Consider the following 21831-nt stretch of genomic DNA (forward strand, 5'->3'; position numbering starts at 1 on the left):
AGGATTAACATATACACACCACTATATATATAAAATGGATACATTTCTACAATATAGCACAAGGAACTATATTCAATAGCTTGTAATAACCTATAATGAAAAAGAACCTGAAAAAGAATAAATATATATGTATTTATATGTACAACTGAATCACTTTGCTAGACACCTGAAACTAACAAAACATTGTAAATCAACTATACTTCAAGTTAAAAAAATTTAAATAATTAAAAAAACCCCTTTTTCTTCAGTTGTTCGTGACAGGCTTGATATTGTGATTAATGCTTTCTCACTGGGTTTAATTTTAAACCAAAGGTGAGTCTCCATGATTTAGTGGTTAGAATAGATTTTCATTTTGTGGCCACTGGACAGAGTTTTCTCTTTGTAAATCTCACTTGTATTATGATAGCTTTAGCACTTTAAGTTCACCAAAGAGACTAGCTCCAATTTTAACATCTTCTTTGATTGTTCCTATTTAAATGTTTATCCTCATCATGTTTCCTTCTGAGAGTTAATTTGCTTTCTTTCTACAAGATTTACTTCCCCCCACCCCAGTTCTCCTTACTATTTACCTCTTCAACAGCTCTTTGGAATAACAATCCTAAAGAAAAGACTGATAGGGAACAAATGTCCTTTTGAAAACAAAGACTAAGTCGTATGCCTAGAAAGAATAATAATGTTTTTTACAGGTTAGCTTTGTGCTACTCTGATGAAAGAACTGGTTTGGTGCCTTTTTCATTATAGGTTAACATCATAACAAGCGTCTACTTCCTATAACAGAACAGTTGTATTATTTAATCCTACTATTTAAAAAATGTGAACTTTGAAAGTGCTAAGGTTCAAATTTCCAAAACTATTTCTTCTATTCAGGCTGCCTTTAGTAGAAAACTAAAGTAGTTGTTCATTATGAAAAATTATATGTATTATTGAATCTTTTTCAAGTCCATTTAAAAGATTAGTCATATATCAAAACATCTGTGAAGGGTAATGCTTGACTAAGTCACCTCTCAGTTTTCTTATCTGTAAAATGAGAGGGTTGGACCAGCTTATCTCTGAAGTACCCTCCAACTGTTAACGTCTACGAGGTCAGTATTTCTTCTATAGGATTTCTGGATTCTAGAAAAACATTCAAGCACAGGATGTTATTTATTAGAATCCTAACTAGATTTTCTTTTTTTAAGTTCCAACTGTCTCAACGGTTCCTTATCATCCAAATCAACATACACTCTCTGGCATATTTGTGACGCCAAGCAAACTTGAAGTATACGCTTGCTGACAGTCATTAAGATAAGTATTTTGCATGTCCTTCCACATGCTTTGCTTAACTGAAGCTTCTGAACCTTAAAATAACATCACAGCAATCTAATCTGGAGATAAAAGGAGGGAAGATATGTAGAGGTCCTAAAGAAAAGAAATACTTCTAAATCAGGCTAACTATAGATCAAAACTATGTACTGTTACAGAAAATGAATCGTGAAATACAGAAGAAATAAAAAAGCTACTGCATAATTTGCTTCCAAATAATTCATCTCTGATATTAAACTAACATGACCTATATTTCAGAAGAGAAAAAAAAAATCCGCCTCTGAAGTCAAAAAACCTTTCTTCCTTACTTCCAACATTATGATGATAGCAAAATGAAACTACATGAATGCAAGACCTTTGCTTGTATAACTGTAACTTAATAATTTTATTCCAAGTGACAGGAGAAACCTTAAAAGCATTCCTACTGGTTAACAAACACAATTTGAGGCAGAACTCTGCCTTAGGACCACAGTATTTGTCAGGAAGCTTCACTGATTCCTCATGTTTGCTGTATATTTTCCAGCAGTGTACTTAGCATGTGAACTTTATGTGGCTGCACAGTTTCCCCACTGCTTTCATAGCTCATAAAATGCTTAGGAAGTGTTTTAAAAATTGCTCAAAGAAATTGGGCCACAAAGAACTTGACCTTCATGCATCTTAATGGTCCTGCTTTAATTTCATTTTCAAGGAAGGGATATTTTCATTGCAAATGCACTGGTAACATCTGTATTTCAGGTTCTCTTGGAATAGCAAGTAAGAAGTGGTTCTGCCCAGTGTGTATTATTTGGCCATCACTCTAAAATATGTGATGCTCCAATTACTCTTCTCATGAAATCATGCACACAAATGAATCCTCCCTCTTTCCTTAACATCACCCTCCTTTTGTTGATCACTTTCAGTTATCTGACTATGCTGGAAAGACATTATGTCATAAACAGCATAATAACATCTGCAAAGAATCCCTTTGGAAGTCATAGCATATGCTGTCAAAGCCAAAGTGTACTCTTGGATCTGAAGTCCACTACTTATAAGGGCTGACATTTAGCCCTGTAACATTTGAATTTTTCCCCCCATATAGGCTGCTAGGGGATACATGGCTAGAGAAGCATCACAAACAAGATCTCAGTTTATAGCTGTCTGGAGAATCACTGAATCAAGCAACAGAAAAACATTGTAAGTAGCAGCTTGCCTTTTCTATTTCCTTCGGTGTTTTATAGGATAAAGAGTGGTACTGGATAATTTGAGTTTAATTGAATGTGCAGTCTTTGCTCTGAAATGCTGGTTTGGAGCTCTACGCTTGGGTCTTATGCTGAACTTTATGTAATATAACTGTCAGCAGTGCAGGCTGATGAATACACAACATATTAGGTGTATCTGTATGAATTCATTAAAATAAACTGCAGAGGAAACTGTCAGACCAACTCTAACACAGCTGCCTCATTCTTGAAAGCCACATGCCTAGCAAAGTTTCCATAGAGAAGGTAATACCCAGTCTTCCCTTTTCAATGATTTATTTGATCAACTGATTATTATGAATACATTTTCCTTTAATAATGCTAAGTCAACAATTTGGGAAGATAATGAAAAGAAGTATGAAATCTGGAAACTTCTTCATTGTATAGAATAATGCTACAACTTCTGCTTGACAATTCAAAAGTTGTATGTGGGTATCACATGAACTTTTGCAAAAGTGGACTATGGCCCTCCTATTTCACACTTCTAACTCAAAGAAGAATTCCAACAGAGATCACTGCCCCAGTTATTTGCCTTGAAAAAAGAAATAAACCCTGTCAACACCTTCTTCACTTTAAACTGCTGTACTTACAGAACTAAACAATTAGGGAAGGGTGGGGTGTTGGGAACCAAGGGTCATAAGTTTCCAACCATGCTATGTATACAAGGTTAACTGCAGACTGTGTTGTCTGTATTCAGTCATGGCTCATTTCCATGTGTGTCCTGGGATTTGCCTTATGGGGAAAAAAAATTCAAAGTCTTGTCAAGCACATGGTGCATTTTTAGTCTCCTGAGAGGAGGTGAATCTAGCCTACCCCTCACTCTCAAGTCCTCAAAATCTAGACAATGGTAATGCTACAAATTAACTTTTAAAACTTGAGAAAAATATAAGCATTGTTGCTAGAGGAATTAGATGTGAAATGGGTAACCAAGGAGGCTTATCCAATACAGTTTAATAGAACAAGGAAAATTAAACTTAATCTGTGATATAAGAAACATTACTTGATTTATGGAATATATTCTTGATTAATTACTCCAGCATTCAGCTTTATTATAACTTAAGTAATAAGAGATTTCATGTACCTCTTAATCTGTAAACAAGTTAAATGGGCCAAAAGTCAGTGAGGATTTTCCAACTGCCACATTCTGAAATAAAAAACATTTGGGAAACCAAGATGCAAATCCAAACTCACCCTTTAAGGAGTTTTTCCCAGGCTGGGGCTTGGTTATCAATGCCCAAATCAAGACAGAGCCAATAAAGCAGTGTTCCCAGAAAAAGCCATCAGCAGCAGTCATACTCAGCTCCTTGTCCCGGTCACTGCTTTGGCCTATAGAAACAGACACAGCACATCTGAACCAGTGTGGAAATGGGACCTACTAGGAATACTCCACCTCCAAAATCAGGAGATAATTTTACCAAATAGGAAGAAACTGAATATTTCTCTTGCTTTTTGAGAAGAGAAAAAATCTCTGAGATGACCTGTAGTGTTCAGATTAGCCTGAAAAGCATTCTGAGCTCTCACAAACTGTGCTAATGGGGACGAAGAGAGAAAGAAACAGGCCAGTTCACTAGGGTCTCAGATGGTTTTAGGAAGGAGTAGGAAAATGCAGTAACTTCCAAAGGAGAATGCCTCCCCTCCAACCAATCAGATCAGATTCCATCTTGTTTGTTGCACTGAAGCATATTAGCTGATTATCAGCCCTGGTACTAGGGGCAGAAAACAAGTAGCTATAGAGACGGTTCTGGTGACCACAGCTGGGTCAGCCAAGGCATGTAACTCAATAAGATTCTGCATGTCTTTGTTGCCGTAAAGTTATTCTAGTGAGCAAAGAGTCAAGAATGTTCCAGAAAACATTTGAGCTGTTGTGAGTTCAATAGGATCTTCTCTGCATAGCAGGATGGTCAAAGAGAGTGAAAAGTTAAGAGGGGAATAGGAAGCAAGGGTCAAGATTCAGGCAATATTGAGCAAAATATAGGTTCTGCCATTCTATGTGAGGTTCAGGGCTGGGTACCAGTTCTACAGGGAAATACAGCAAGAAACGAGGTGGACTACAGATAGAAAATCAAGATATAAACAAGCCCATGTGAACAGCCAATACATAAATGAAAAGGAGGTGCTAGAAAGTGGAGGGTATATTTTCTCATACATAACATATGATGCAAATAGATTAACCTAATTTAAGAACTGTAACTCAAGAAATTTTTCTTCTCCTAGATTTATAATTATTGTTTTTCTCTTTGCTACTTTGTTTCCTTCAGAAACACCTATCGCTTTGGTTTCTATCCTTCATTTCTATTGATTTTCCATCTCATTGTTTTCATCTTTTGACCATTTTTTCTTTATTCTGTGAGAGCTTGATTCTGAATAGTACTATTTCTAAAGTTGGAATTTCTGGGATTAGCTGGAATTATATATCTGATATTTCCAATGTATTATTTTCAGTTACTGAAGGAGATCAATAACATAAATAATAAGGCCCAGCACTTAGGTTTTTTTCTTTCACAAATACATTGTCCTTTTTTTGGTCTAAAGAAGTTTGAAGCAATGTTTGTGTATGGATAGTAGTAACTTTAATGCTTTACCAACTCAACATGATTTCCCATTCCCATTTTTGGTTTCTGAGAAACATCTTCCTGACTTCATATGCTCCTAGAGGAACTGCCAATCATGTGCCTCACTCCTCCTTCTCTGTGCCAAAAAGAGGGATCAAATTTGATCCAATCATAATATAATATCTCCCCAACACAAGGTTAGTATAGATCTAGGACTAAGTTTGACGAATCAGAATCCTCTCAGGGATACTTTAGCTATATTTGCTGCAGAAGACGCTTCTATTTAGATCACAAGTTCTAATGATGTAGACCTGAGATTACTTTTCTGCTATATGATGAGAGCCTATCCATGTAGAAGATAGAGGCCAACACATATGTAGAAGTAGCGAGAAGCAGAACCAAGAGACAGAGAGCGCTCAATCCATGATAATAACATTTGAGTCCAGATTCCAGTCTCAATTTGCCAGTTTCATCAGCCAATAAATACTGTTCTTTGCCTGAGCTAGTTTAAATTGAGTTCCAGTCACTTAGACCTGAAAGAGCCCTGGGGTATATAAATGTCAAACACTATTAACAAAAACAAAGCTGACAGTAATACAAAGCCTCCACGGCTTAATGATAAATGACTAATGTACGCTATTCACATTTTCCAGAAACTCTTAATGCCCTATGCCAGTATTGCTGCACACACTCGGCAAGGTTCGTGAACATTTCAGTTACTATGGTTTATAGAAGGATTTCCAGGCCATGATTTCATTATTTTCTGCTACTTAAAATAGCATTCTGGTTTGTGGATTTTGGATTTAGGATGATGCACATCTTCTTGACTCTTGGATGTTTTATAATAGTGGGCATGACATGGTTAAATAGTAAAAAATCACATTCTGCTGAAGCCAGAGGTAAAATTTTATAATCAGTCATAAGAAGTATCTCTGTATCTTCTATCAAATGAGAGACACCTCCTTGAGCTCAGATTTAATCTCCAAAATAAATATAGTGAAAATAAAGCACTGGCCTATTCTCACTCTGTTTCCAGTATCAAGTGCATTCATCCACTGGAAAAGTATTTATTAATGGCCTACTATGTACCAGGCAATATATTATACGCTATGGATTGCAGTTGGGAAGATAAAGTACAGGCCAGTGGTGAAGACAGACAAGATCATAAACAAATAATTAATTTGGGGTGGTAATAAATGTTGTAAAGAAAAATAGGTCAGGTAAAGGAATAAGATGAAGGCTTCCTTGAGGAGGTGGTATCAAAGATATCTTAAGGATTCAAAAGAGTAATATGGGGGAGACCAGGAAATTAGAAATTGTAAAGACTCAGGGAAAGAATGAGCTCAACATATTCAAGAAATGACAAGCCCAGACTTGAAGAAACAGAGTGACCAGGGCCTTGTAGACCTTGGTACAAAAGGTGGATATTATTCTCCACATTACAACAAGTCACTGGAGAGTTTTGAGCAGAAGAGTTGTGTAATTTGATTTAAGTTTTCAGCAGGTTACTCTGGAGGTGGGAGGAGGGCAGTAATTGTAGAAGTAGGGAATTAACAGAAGCCAGTGAAGGAGTTACTGCTGTAAGCCAGGTAAGACCACATGCCGGTGTGAATTAAGAGGTAACAATGGAGTGTTGAGAAGAAATGGCTTAGGAATATAGCTTAAGATAGAGCTGAGAAAATTTTGCAATAGACTGGATGAGGATGAGGGGAAAGAAAAGAAGAATCAAGGATAAATCCAAGTTTCTGATCTGATCAACTGTGTAATTGCCAGTGACATTTGCTGAGTTGAAGAATACCAAGAAGTACATTTTACTGTGAAAATTCCAAGGGAGTTTCTGCCTTCCACTTCTGAATAGGATCTGGGGAGGCAGCCAGTCTCCAGGATTCCCTGTTCCCAGCATGACAGTGTGGTAGAGTAGTAGTTTGCACTGTCTGGGAAGAGAAGCCTGAGAAAGTGCCACAGAGTTGCCTGCACCCAAATGTGCTGTTGGAACAGTTGAATATATTCCCTACATCCAAGGACAACATTGAAATGACACAGAAGATTGACGATCTCAAGCCACGGTGATGTTAAAAAGGGAAATACGGCAATGGTCTACGGGAAGACAGCTCTACCCATTCTGAAAAGAGAATATTTGAGCAGAAGGCAGAATAAATCAGTGATGATGACTCAGACAAGACATGCCATTTACCTCACCCCATTTACCACACAAAGCCCCACTCCCCACTTCACTCTCACTGGAGAACCCAGATAAAATTTCAGGATAATGTTAAAAGACCCAAGCAAAGATTAATTTCATCATGTAGTTCAATAGAGACTTGTTACAATTTAGTCGTAGAAAAAATAAAGATAGGCTAATTGTACCTGAGTTTGTGGACTTGGATTTATATTTTCTATACAGGGTAGAAATTATTCTAGGGTTAATTGGCATTGATTTTGGAGAGCCAGAAGAAAGAGGGATCACTGAATTATTTGAGAACTAAGCAAAGACATATTCCTTCATCTCATTTGACCAAGGATTTTAAATCTCTGTGAGATTAAAAACCATTGCTAGTTTCTAGAGTAAATGCATTGAATTAATACCAGGAACACATAAAATATTTGTCAATAATTTTTAAAATAGTCAATCTAATGTGAGCAGTATAGCAAACAGGGTAGCTCTAAATCTTTAATGTATGTTTGGTTGTTTCCAATTAATTCATTTCTTTTATGAGATCATGAGTTTAAAAAAAAACCTTCACATATTGTCACATCATACACTGGGGGACAGGTGCACCTCAACTGCCAATGGTTGGCATCACAATGCTGATGCTCAGAGAAGGTAGCTCAGGTAAGTAGTATCACTTACTAAATGTTACCTCAACCAGGTTCATTCTTGTTTACATTGATACGTGACATAATAGCTAAGATTTCTTTGTGTAACTGTGTATAATTATATCCTATGCATCACATTGTTCTCACGTAGTCAGTCCAGTGTGTCTCAAGAGCACTTTCTATCAGTTTGCTCAAGAACCATGTTGGCATTTATCTGTTTGTTGTAAGAAAAAACATAGATTCAGATGTTAAGTATATTCTAAGAAGAAATACTCTCATTTTGCTATACAAAGATATAGAATTATGCTTTGAAACCCTTCAGTTTAAAAAAATGGTTGAATTAATTTGCATAGAGAAATGCTTAAGACTTTTACTCAAGAATTACTTGCAAATTTGACGAATTGTTCAAAGAATGACCTAAAAGCACATGGTGATGACATCAGAAGCTGTGGCTTCTCATTGCTCTTTCCTTAATTATCTTCTTGTTTCAAATTATATGGGACCTCATGAGATTTTGGTGAGTTCATGATTGTTTTGTGAGTTTGTGTTTTGTTCATTCCTTGATCCATTTCCATATCATAAAATGTAGAATCAAATATAAAATCTTAAAACACAATATCTCTAAAAGGAATTAAAAATTCTATGGACAGCAGACATTCCAAAATGAAGGTGATTAATGGAAAATATTTTAAAAAGAGATTAGCATTTGATTCTTGATAATTGCATCATTGACAGTTGGCTGTGGACAAACCCGAACAATGTCAAATCATAAGGAAAAGCAAGAAGCATAGTTTATATTTATTCAGGAATATGGGAGCAACTCTAGTGATCGTGTTCATAGTGCTTTTGTAGTCAGCACAAAGTGTCTCATGACATCAGGCTATAATACTGGGCCATCCATCATGACATCCACATTGAATTAAAAATTCCTAGATCATCCTATTTGTCCCAAGGCCTAGCTGTTCCTCTTCCCTAGATTTGAGGACCACCCCATATGTTTCCCATAATTTTTTATTTATTATTTTTTACTTAGCTAAAGAACTCCAAATGACACAATATATAGTTACTTAAAACAACTATATGAAAATGAACATATTTATGTTCCTATATGACTGAAGCATTGTGCTGTACACCAGAAATTGACACAACACTGTAAACTGACTATACATCAATAAAATATGATATATTAAAAAAAAACCCTTAGATTTCATTTCTGGCCATTTATGAGTCATAAATGCATGGTGATCTGAACTATGTTGCCCAAATATATTTGAATGGAATAATACTTATGAGCTTGAATGACAAGTACCTGCCTGAACGAGGTGTTGAAATACATGAACCAACCTGTAGTTGATAAGGAACACACATTCTCTGCAGTCCACTCATCTTACATTGCTACAAACGACTTTACATTACAAAATGCTCTTCTCATTTTTCTTATTGTGGGGATACAGTATCACTTGCAAGGGCATTTTCTGGGACCATTATAAACTAAATTTTGTTGAGTCAAGAGACATTCCAGTTTGCTGGATACTTCATACTGTATAACAAAATTTTGAATCTATCATTTACTCTGTTGTTGATATCACACAGGTAAGAGGCTTACAAAAGTTAAATGAATTTCTCAATCATACAGTTGGTAAATGTCAGAATTGAGACTGGACTCAAGTTTTCTAATTCAAAGTCCAAAGTTCATTTATTTTTTAAAAACATTTTATTTATTTATTTATCATTGTATTATTTATTTTATTTTGGTGAGGGGTAGGTAATTAGGTTTGTTTATTTTTAGAGGAGGTACTGGGGATTGAACCCAGGACCTCATGCATGCTAAGCATACACTCTACCACTGAGCTATACCCTCCCTCACCAAAGTTCATTTCTCTATAACATAACAGGCTTTGTCTATAGGATCTCACTGTAAAAGTTACATAAAGTTTTCTTACTGTGTCATTTAGGAAATATCCTATATTAAAGAGTCAATAGATATATCTCAGATATTGAATACAGACAGCAAAAATTCAATTTAGATGCAATAGTGTTTGTGATGCATAAATTTCTGTTTAAAAGTCTAAATCTCTGCAGAATGATTAAAGTTTTGAGTTAGAAGTTTGCCTTTAATAACCTTACAAAATCTCACAAGGACAAAATATCTTTTTGTCTATTTTGGTTCTTCGTGATGGAGTAGAATTCTCTCAGCCAACGCACCTATGAAGTAGACTGATTATCACCAGTCTTACCAATGTGCTTTGGAGGAATCCTTTAAATCTTAGAGCTTAAATATTGTTATGGGAGTGGATATAGCAGTGAATCAAATAAAAATACAGCCAAGTCCCAGGATTTATAAAGATTATATACTAATGAATAGAAACCAATTTGTATTAAATTAGTATTCTTATAAAACAGAAGTATGTACTAACATATACTAACAATGAAGTATCAGAAAGAGAAATTAAGGAAACAATCCCATTTATCACTATATCAAAAAGAATAAAATACCTACGAATAAGGCAAAAGTCCTATATGCCAAAAACTATAAGACACTGATGAAAGAAAGTGAAGATGACACAAACAGATGGAAAGATGTACCATGTTCTTGGATTGGAAGAATCTATATTGTTAAAGTGACCATACTACCCAACACAATCCACAGATTCAGTGCAATCTGTATCAAAATCCCTGTCAAAAGAAACTCTTCACAGAACTACAACAAGCAATTTTAAAATTTGTATGGAAACACAAAAGACTCTGAATAGTCAAAACAATCATGAGAAAGAAGAGCAGAGCTGAGAAATCATGATCGCTAACTTTAGACTAAACTATAAAGCTACAGTAATCAAAATGGAATAGTACTGGCACAAAAATAGACACATAAATCAATGGAAAAGGATAGAAAGCCCAGAAGTAAACCCATGCACTTATGATCAATTAATCTAAGACAAAGGAGGCAAGAATATACAATGGAGAAAGGTAGTCTCTTCAGTAAGTAGTGCAGGCAAAACTGGACAGCTACATGTAAAAGAATGAAATTAGAACATTACACATATACAACATAACATCATATACAAAAATAAACTCAATATGGATTAAAGACCTAAATGTAAGACTGGATACTATGAAATTCCAAGAGGAAAACATAGGCATTATTGACATAAATTGAAGCAATAGTTTTTTGGATGCATCTCCTAAAGTAAAGGAAATAAAAGCAAAGATAAGTAAATGGGACTTAATTAAATTTAAAAGGTTTTGCACAGCAAAGGAAACCATTGACAAAATGAAAAGACAATTTATTGAATAGGAGAAAATATTTTGTAAATGATATGACCTATAGGAATTAATATCTGACATATATAAATAGCTTACCCAACTCAACATCAAGAAAACCAAACAAACTCATTAAAAAATGGGCAGAAGAACTGAATAGACATTTCTCCAAAGAGGAAATGCAAGCAACCAACTTGCACAGGATAAGATTCTCACCATTAGCTAATCATCCAGGAAATGCAAATCAAAACCACAATGAGATATCACCTCACACTTGTCACAATGGCTGTCATCAAAAAGACCACAAATAACAATGTTGGCAAAGATGTGGAGAAAAGGGAATCCTTTTTTTCAGATATATACTCAGTAGTGGAATTGCTGGGAAATATCGTAGTTCTGGTCAGCACCAGTGAGGTATTCTGTGAGTGGACCCTCTCTACCCTTCCCCACAGAAGAAGAAGCAATGTGCATGATAAAAGTTTTACCTTTCCCTCCCCAGATGCCACAAAAAGATGTCCTGGTCCAAAATAACCCTTTCTTTTCTTTTGCAAATAGCTTCCTTGCCCCACCCTCCCTTCTATAAAAGCCTTCCATTTGACACCACTCCTCACTCCTTAGAGCACCCTTCCAGTTGCTAGATGGATGCTGCCCGTCATTGAATCATGAATCAAAGCATGAATTATTGACTAAAGCCAATTTGATTTTTAAATTTACTCAGCTGAATTTTGTTTTCTGACATCCCTTAAAGTATTCATACCACTGCTTTTAAAATTATGTAATTAGTTTACTATTCTCATATCAGTTATTTATTGCTGAATAGCAGACTAACACAAAACTTAACAGCTTAAAACAATAACAGTTGTTTATCTGAAATTCTACAGGTGGACAGTTTGGACTGGGCTCACCTGAATGGTCCTTGTAATTGTCTCAGCTGGGATCACTCCTGCAATTGTGGACAACTGATAAGTTACCTAAAGATGACTTTTTTTTTTTCCCCTAGAACAGCGGGGGCAACTGGGAAATGTGTCTCTCATCACCCAGCTGGCTTAGCTTCTTCATATGGTGGGAGTCACAAAATTCTGGAGTAGCAAGAGAGGGCAAGTTTCAACATGCAAGCCTTTTTCAAACATGTGGACACAGAAAAATCAGGATTGTTAAGACAGAGAATTGCTCCCCACCTAGTTCCACAAGGGTTAAGTCATAATCCGCTGCAGTTGCTGACCAGCAGCGCATTCTGAGAAGAAATTAAAATAATAACAGGATGAGGCACTCTGTGCTTTGGACCAGCAGGCCCCATAGATATTTAGATGTATATCTCAGAGAGAATTTTAATAACCCCAGTTTCTTTCATCTTCCCATACAATAGAAAAGCACTAATATCATTAACTTGAGGCATCTCTTCTTTGTGATTAGCAGTAACATTTTGTTGCAGGAAAATGGGGCACAAGAGGATGGTCATGTCCCAGGTCTCAGGCAAGTCGCTGGAATGCACCTCACAAAGTGAGGGTCCTTGGCTTCACACAGGAAAGAATTCAGGAGTGAGCCATAGTAAAGTGAAAGTAGATTTATTCAGAGATACACACTCCACAGATGGAGTGTGGGCTGTCTCAGAAGGTGAGAGGGGGCCCCAGAGCATGGAGTCCTCTAGGAAAGTGAGACTGTCAGAAAATGTGGGGGTGGTTAGATTTTGTGTACCAGGTAATTCCATATGCTAACAAGGAGGATTATTCCAACTACTTTGGGGAATGGGCAGGGATTTCCCAGAGCTGAGTCACTGCCCACTTTTTAACCTTTTATAGCCCGCCTTGGAACTGTCATGATGTTTGTAGGAGTGCCTTTTATCATGCTAATACATTACAGTGAGTGTATAATGAGATTCAAGGTCGACTGGAAGTTGAATTTTCCGCCACCTTGGGCCTAGTCGGGTTTTAACCAGTTTATGTCTATCCTCAATAGCTGTGTCATTCTTTTAATGGTTGTGTCATGCCCCCTTCCCTCTTGTCTCACTTTTACAAAGATGTATGTTTGACTACACATATTCCCTAGCCAAAAATCACATACTAACTGGCTTCTCCCCTACCTCTTTGGAGCAGTTTCATCAGAGCTAACTAAGTGGCTCTCTCCCAGGCTATAGTCCTCAGTAAGTCCTTGAATAAAATTTAAAATCACAATTTTTATGTCCTGTATGTTTCTTTAAGTAAACAAACCCCTGCCTGCATCATGTTTGTTAACATCGCAAAGTTATTGGACAAAGTAAGTTGCAAAACCAGCCTGGAGTCTGTGGGAAGCACTAACAATGGGTCTGGATTAGAGAAAGATTATTTGTAATCACTTTTGCAATCCACCACAGCTCATTTATTTGTTGGTTGATTGGTCTATTTTCAATGCTAGGCATAGGCTAGACATGTCCGATGAGACATCTGGTGTAGGTACGTTAATGCATTCCTATTAAACTTGAAAATCAGAAGAGTTGGGCTGTCTTTTTAAATGATCAATTTAAATTTATACTCAATTAAAAATTAAAGGGATACATTTTGAGGCTTTCAAAATTCTTTAAATTCACAAATATAATATGACCATATCATTTTTTCCATAAAATAAAGTGTGTTTCACTGTTTATAGCATAGCCTAGGGCTACTACCAAATTTAACATTACATTTTTTAATTTATCCAATATTTCTATTTTCTGGTTAAGAAGAAACACCTTCTTAGACCTAACCCCTTTTCTTCTTGTCTACTGTGAGGACTAGTAATTGGCTTTGTTTACAAGGCCAGTTTTATACACAGAGACTGGTTATACACACACATACACATACACACACTCAAAATTACACCACAAACCTATGACACTGTTCTCACTTCAATTCACTTTGGCTATTTCATATAGAATGATGAATAGAGAAAATATAATAACATAAGCAATGAAGTTAGGTGGTCAGCTAGATTCATCCACTAGTCAAATGTCTTTATCCTACATATGAAGCCTGTCTAAGCATACAATTCAATGAAGACCTCAGCAAAATCACTGATGACTATACACCATAACTTTTGGGAGCCTCACAAATAATTAAAACCAAGAATGTTAAGGCCATGATTACCAAAATTATATATGACCTTACTCTTCATAATCAAGAAAAAATTTAAATATTTGAGTAATATAAATATGTGGACATATATAAATGCTGGCTCATCTTTCAATACAAGAAGTTGCTTTATATGATACCTAACTTGTTTTTAATTATGCCAACGTTATCTGAAACTTCTCAATATTCCCCTACAAGGAATTTAGTTCTAAAAAATGATTACCAAAGAAATATTTGGCCAGACTACCTAAATGTTTCTTTCATGATTCCCAACTCTTACCAGTGGGGCTGGCATATTCCTAACATATGCTTCAAATGGCCTATCACTCAAGGGCCCAAGCTTCTTACAAGTATTTTGATAGTACCTTTTTTGGTACATGCCTGCTATAACTCATATCCAACATTAACTCCATAGTTAAAAACAAATAAATAGAGCTATTAAACTATTCCACATAAAATGTGATGAAACTTTTCTCTGCCACATTAAAAAAAAAAAAAGTAAATCTCAACCACCAAACAAAAACGAGACACTGCTAGCTAAAGAGTAGCTTTGTTGGCCAAGAGAGGAGTCACTAATGAAATGTCTGGGAAAGCACTTTGATCTCTGCTGGATGTGCCCGTCATGGTTTGCATGAGATGCTTCTCCCTTTACACAGAATGAGGACTCAGGAAACTTCTCCACACTGTTGGGAGGGTCAGACAACTGAGGGGTGGAGGGGGTGTTTTCTGGGAAATGAGAAATGAGAGGTAAACATACTGGATTTTCTTTTTCTGCCATACCATGCATTTGTCTGCTTTTCAGGGTCCTTGATGTACTGCATTTTCCCCCAGCAAGTTCCTAGCACCGTCCAACAAGCTTCCTGAATTATAGTCACACATCTACACACTGCTGTTTTACAAAGGAACACTGTAACCTGTTATATTTGGACACTCTTCTTAGTGAGGCAAAACAGATGTCAAGAGAGGAAGACTATCAGTCTAAAGCTAAGGTGAGAGGAGAAAATTAAAACAAAAACTTCAAAATAAATCATTCACTAGGGAGTCAGTAGATGACAACATATGACAAAGTGGGGTGGCAGCTCCAGGGAGGAAGCTCAAAATAGGCTCAAGATCCTGTTTCAGAAAGAGAGTGCATTGTAAGTGCTAAAAGCACCTCATTTTCAGCAGGATCATCTGTGGATCCACAAAGGAATTGCAGGAAGCAGAAATTCTTATGAAATCAAGCATAGGATCCCTAGCATGTCCAAAAGCTAGTTATGAATCTATAATCAGCACAGATTCAAATGCATCCTCACCAAGCTCCCGCCTCCCAACGCCATCTTTAAACCCTCCACATATTTGTGACATTGCTGTACTGTAGGTCTCTCTTTCACTGTCCTCCCTTCTACTCTCCCTCCATCTCTCCCTCCACCCCACTCATATTTCTTTTGTTCTATAGATAGATAGATAGACAGACAGACAGACAGACAGATGATGGGTGATAACTCTCCTTTTTTTTTTTATCTCCTCCCTTAAATTACAAGGCTCTGGAAAGCGGGAACAGTGTCTACTGTTCCCTATGCACATCCAAGTATTATTCACATGGTAGCTGCTGAGAAATGCTTTTGAACTATCTGATTAAATGATTCAAGAGTTTTAGACTTCTTTTATAGAGCATAAAGGAAAAATATGCATGTAACAGAATATATACAATTAGAACCAAGTGCTTTTGAGTATTTTCAGAAGAAAAATGCCAAACCCTGCTTGGCAAAGACATATGCCTTTATTTTATTTCAGTGGCACTTCAAGAGGCACACCCGAGGCCAAAATTTAATATTTTTAAAATATAGAAAAATACTCAGAATCAGCAGTTACCTCTGTTTTTGTAAGTTCTATATTTTGGCACTGGAGACATGATATTGCTGAGGCAAGACGATCGCCCTGTTCTCGATTCTGTGGCATATAATTTGAATATTCCATAGCACTGAATTATAGCAAGCATCTGATTCAGTTAATGTTCAGAAAACTCTGGTTAAGCGAAGAATCCATCTGGCCTAAATCAAACTGGGTGAGAGCTTACCAGAGAACCAAGGAGAGAACAGCTCTTTGGGGATATATGATACTGTCCAGTTCTCCAAGGAGGTGAAATTACAGGGGAAGAGGTAGTTCATCAAATCTGAATCTCATTTGCAAGACTTATCACCAAAGGTGGAGGACTAGTAAAGAACTAGGTCAAAACACTATTTCTTTAGTTCTACGCAAAACTGGTACCTCAACTACCTTATCTGGACAACTGCCTCTCCTTCTCGACATCGATTCCTTAGCACCACCACCAATATTACCCTCATCTTTTACCAAAAATAAGAAATTCCATGTATCTCAAGATCACTTCTAGTATCTCACAGTACCTATACCAAGAAGCTCTTACTATCTACATAGCCTGTTTCAATTTAAGCCTATTCAATCTTACATTCTAACACACAAGGCAGGCAGACACCTGTGAATCATTTGAAAATGACAAATGCTATTTAAGGAAGACCTAGAGTATGACCCCTTATAATTATGAATGATTCAGTAAAAGAATAAGGAAATAGCTCAAGTATACAGGCCAAAGGAACACAATTACTTTTTCCTGCAGTTTTAGATAATACAGTGATTCACTTAGGCATGCCTGCTTTAAATATTGATGTAGTCTCAAGAGATGATAGAATGCCTTTCTGGATGGCTGTAAGGACTTTAAGTTCAATCAGCAGCACGGAGACAACAGGCCGTTCATTTCCATCCTCCAAATAACACAAAACAGTTACTTCATCCTCAGGCCTGTTGAGAGGCCAATAAAATCACTGCATTGCATTAACTTGCACTTCTGGGCCTCTAGATGGTGGCTGTAAAATTGGAAGTGTTTGGATGAACACTTCACAGGATTTGATGATGAGTGCTTTTCACAATAGGAAATGTGAGTCACACAGATTTTACAAGGGTATCGGCCTCATGAAGAAAGCCTGAAAAACTGGAATGAAATGTTAACTCTGCCAGAAGAGCGTCAGGAGGCACACCAAGAGACAACATTGAAACCAAGTAAGTTACACTGTGTAAATCAAAGTTCCATTTTCCCATTTAGAAAATGGGCTCTGGCAGCCAAGTCTTTACTGTCCTGAGCAACAATAGTAGGAACCAGAATGGTTGCTATGAACGTATATAGAGTTTTCATAACCCAGTGTTCCTTGGCACATATCCCCACTCTGGGTATCTTAGTGACTTTGCTTTATCATGGCTGAAAATAACAGAAACATTCTCATCCAAATAATATTCACGTAGGTGTATTTAATTGCATGTAAATGTTGTATGATTCCTCATGCCATGTGGAGCTGGAGCCTTAAATCCATGTAGGAGATGGGATGGGGGGCATTACTTACCTATTTGCTATGCAGCCACCCAGCAATTAAGCAGTTTTCTATTTTACAATCAACATAGATGCATTTCACAAAGGGTATGAAATTATGGTAATTTGAGAGGATTGTTGAAACAAATATAAAAATCCCAGAAACAAAAATCTGTTTCCTTTTGTAACTAAATTATTAATGTTAGAGGAATTGACCCAAAATGGGCAGACACTATTTCAAAATCACATTTTTAAAAAATACATTTAAATTTTTTTTTTGTTTCTGGCTTTTCTAAATAAGCTTCCATAAATGATAACATTTTTAACCTTATTGGAAAAATTTGCCTTTATAAATTTTATATTTTAAAATACTCAAATTGGGACTTAAAATAGGTTAGATACAAGGAACTTCTGAAATAGTAAATACTTTCATTGTCTTTTGCTTTGAACTTTTGCATTTTTACTTTAAATACAAATGTTTTCCATTTATTCAGTTAAATGTAATTTTTAAAAAAAGAAATGTATGTAGAGGTAGGCCTCTAAGAATTTTTTAAAAAAAGGAAAGACAATTTTAACATGTTTCAAAAATAAGTGCTTTGGCAAAAATGTCTTTTATACTTCTTCTGTTTCAGTTTCCATACAAATTTAAACCTCTTTGTTTACAACCATCAACAACAAAAAAAGGATAAAGAAAATAAAGTGGATTTTTAATTGAGAAATACAATTTAATTGTAAATCAAGAAAGCACAGTAAGAGTGTTGCTCATTAAAAGTCCAACTCCAGTTCTGGAAGTCATCCTCCCAGACATGTAACATATATTTTACAACAGCAGGTCCAGATCTGTTTTCTGAAATGACACACATTATAAAAAATATTCACATGAGTCACTTACACTCCAATAAAAGTGAAAAAAAGTTGTGGAGAAGTAAAGTTAAAAAAACCATGAACACAATTATCACCACTAAATTTTATATCCCAAGTTGTAACAATTATTTGATCAATGACTGTCACTTACTTAAAAAGGCAAAACGTCTACATAGCTGTAAAAAATGTACCTGCCAGTATCTAAATTATGTGCTCTCTACCCTGGGCCAAATTTAACTGCAGCGCTTTTTCACCCACCAACTGAATATTGTACAGTTAGTTCTACGAAGTGAAAATGACTATTATAGAGATAACCTTCAATCTGCTCTGATATTTTTTATTAATTACTTTAAAAAGTATCTTTGGTTCCATATTTTTGTATCACTGAAAAAACATTTCCCATCAAGTTATAATACATATGGCCCTTTGGATGCTATGGCTAAAAAGTAATACATTTTTTAAAAAGTGTTTTTAACATAATATTTTATACTGGTACATATCAACATGTAGAAAAGTAAATGCATATTCCAAAAAGCAAAAGTAAATTACCAAAATCCATGTGCTAGTGACCACATGAAGACACACAGCTGCTTGCTAAATCAACTGTTTATGATGGAAAAATAGCAGTCAGATTAGCTCTCAAAAGCATAAGAGTTTGTGCTGAAGGTGATTTTTCCCAGAGCAACAACTTTAGAACATTTACTCTTGGTGTTTGAAAACTGCAATTAAAATAAGCGAACATTTTGGTGCCTCTAAACAGATTCTAATGTCCCCAGTACCTTACAAATGAATCATTCAAATTCTTGATTTCTAGGGTTGAACACCAGTGATTTTTAGCAAGCAGAAAGCAAAGAATTAAAACACTTCTCCAGTGATACTGGGTGAGCATTACTAAGAATTTTCTGTAAGTATATTAAATCATGAAATGCTGAGAGAAGAAATCTATGCAATTTCAGATGTAAGATTCAGGAAGAGGATACTGTCTACGTAGAGATGGGAAAGTCAGTATTTTTTATGTGAAAGCAGAATACATTATAACATTCCCACTCATTTCAGCTTCATAATCCTTTTAAAGATCAGGTCTGGATCCAGCCGTTTCTGGCCAGTGACTGTTGCTATTTTTAATTTACAGTCCTGAGTAAATGTCTTTGTCCTCCTCAAGAACTCTTTGCTGGAAGGGCTTCAGTTGGACCTCAGACTTAATTTGTACATATGTACATTCAGAAGACTGTTGAACCAAAATGTCTTACTTCTAGCCAACCAACCCATAATATGCACGGGGGGGGGGGGGTTAGTTTCCATCCATCTCCAGATCTTGGTCTTATTAAGTCAGTACCTTTTATGGATATTTGAAAGGATAAGTTTACCAAACAGATGGCAGTCTTCATCAACTTTGAACCAGAGATCACTAAGGTGGGAAGGAATTTATTTGAATCTTATCAGAAAATACCTGCTACAATTTGAAAGAATTGCCACAGAAATATGGTTGCCACCCCAAAGGGCCAAATTAACACAGAGATAAAGCCTGCTACACTGCCTTTTGTTTTGGAGGGAAATAAAACACACACATCATTTTCCACTTACTGTCCCAGCACCATCCATCCCATCCCACACCTGCAGGAAACAGCTCAGATTTTCCAGTACTCTTTACTTCCCATGACATGCCAGCTGTGACAGATTTGTATATGCCACCAATACTTTCCCCTGCCTACATACAAATCTACACTTCATTTGCTAGACTTCTTGTACTTTCTTTTTTCACTTCTTCTCACAATTAAGGCAAATGTATCTTCTTTATGCCTTCTCTTCTCTTTGACTGCAGATGGAGGAGATCAAGCAAACGCCTAGCCTCATACAAGAGATGTAGAGCTACAGTATGGAAGGAGCCTACATCCCCAAGTCACCACGTGGGGCAGTCTCTGTCTCTCTGAACTGTACTGAACTTCCACAAAAGCAGAAAATATACTCTTACTGTGTTAGGCTTCCTTAGGTTTAGAGGTTGTTTATCATAGCATTTAGCATGTACTCTGATCAGCAAACGCCTCCTCTTGTAAGTTATTACCACAGTCAAGTGTATAATTTTACTCTCTGGATTTCTTAAAAAAAAAAAAATTTTTTTTTGTTTTCATTGTGGAAGGAGTCTACCATGGCCAAGCCAGTAGGAGCTTTACAAAGTGTCTCTCAGCTGGAGTTATTCTTTGCATTTTCCTCACTCATGACTCATCCAATGACCATTCTAAAACGATTTCCTCCTTTGCTACTATAATTTACTTGCAAGAATGGAGGAGTTCTTACAGTAGGATAATGACCCTGGAGTTCCACGGAGAGGCTAGCAGTATGAAATGGAGATGAGATCACCTTGTACTGAACTATGTAACTATGATTTCAGAATCACAGAAGTGTTAAATCATGTTAGGCCACTAACTTTGGCCTTCTGGAAATTTTCATTGCTTTACAGGGTAATAAACTATTCCACAAACCAGAGATATGTGGCAAAAGAAGGAAATTCAAGTAGCTGAGTGGAATTAGCCTTATCTTGTAGATATTGCAGAGTTTCCTACATTTAATCTTTGTGAGCAGTGTGCTACAATTCTTTGGGAATGAAAAACACAGGGAATACATTAGAAACTTAAATTCCACTGTTGGACACACTGGAATTTTCAACCATTGTTTTCAGCTGGAAAAGTATAAAATAATAAACTTAGATGTTCTAAGCATGGCCTTTGGAACTTTATTTGTTGATGCTATCATAAGTACACATATTAAAAGTGAAATGGAAGATGAATAGTTTACAGGGTAAAGAAATATTTTCCATCTTCACAATCTATGGTTTCAGGGCTCCCCTAAGGCCTTAAAATGAAGTCTACTTGGTGGTCTCAACTCTAACCCCTGGAGAATGTATTCCACATCTCCAACACAGAACACCTGATTCTGCAGAATTTGACACTTCTCTGCAGCCTCCACACAGAAGAAACAGAGGACTTGACATGCATGGAAATTAAATTATCTTTCACGCCTAGAGACTTGCTGTCCCCCCAGGTCAGGGTTACATTAAGGTCAAATGAAGGAGCTCAAATTTCAACCAATTCCGCTCTAGCTGTGATTCAACAGAAAACACATCCTTTTGAGCTCATGACAATCTGCTACATTTTACGTGGTCCATCAAAAATAAGAATAGAATAAACACACCAAGTAAGCCACCTTAAAGGAAAACCAGTTTTGCATTATCAAACCAAGTGATTAACTTAAACGCCAGGACTTGCCTTTAAAATGTGAGTTTCCTACAAGTTCACAAATATATAAGTAAGTTCTGAGGCAGTTATAAAAATCCAGCCTGTGAACTGGCAAAGACCGAT

General features: G+C 36.3%; 1 protein-coding gene across 2 annotated transcripts in view; it reads right to left on the minus strand.

Moving 5' to 3' along the window:
- LOC123616494 (uncharacterized) overlaps positions 1 to 21831 on the minus strand; it is a 436127-nt gene that overhangs the window by 240794 nt on the left and 173502 nt on the right. For both annotated transcript variants that reach the window (XM_074342758.1, XM_074342761.1), the window contains one exon: positions 3729 to 3863. In XM_074342758.1, coding sequence (XP_074198859.1) covers positions 3729 to 3863 — 135 coding nt within the window. The remainder of the gene's footprint in view (positions 1 to 3728; positions 3864 to 21831) is intronic.

The sequence above is a fragment of the Camelus bactrianus genome, chromosome 2 (genome assembly GCF_048773025.1).
Source record: "Camelus bactrianus isolate YW-2024 breed Bactrian camel chromosome 2, ASM4877302v1, whole genome shotgun sequence".
NCBI classification, from domain to species: Eukaryota; Metazoa; Chordata; class Mammalia; order Artiodactyla; family Camelidae; genus Camelus; species Camelus bactrianus.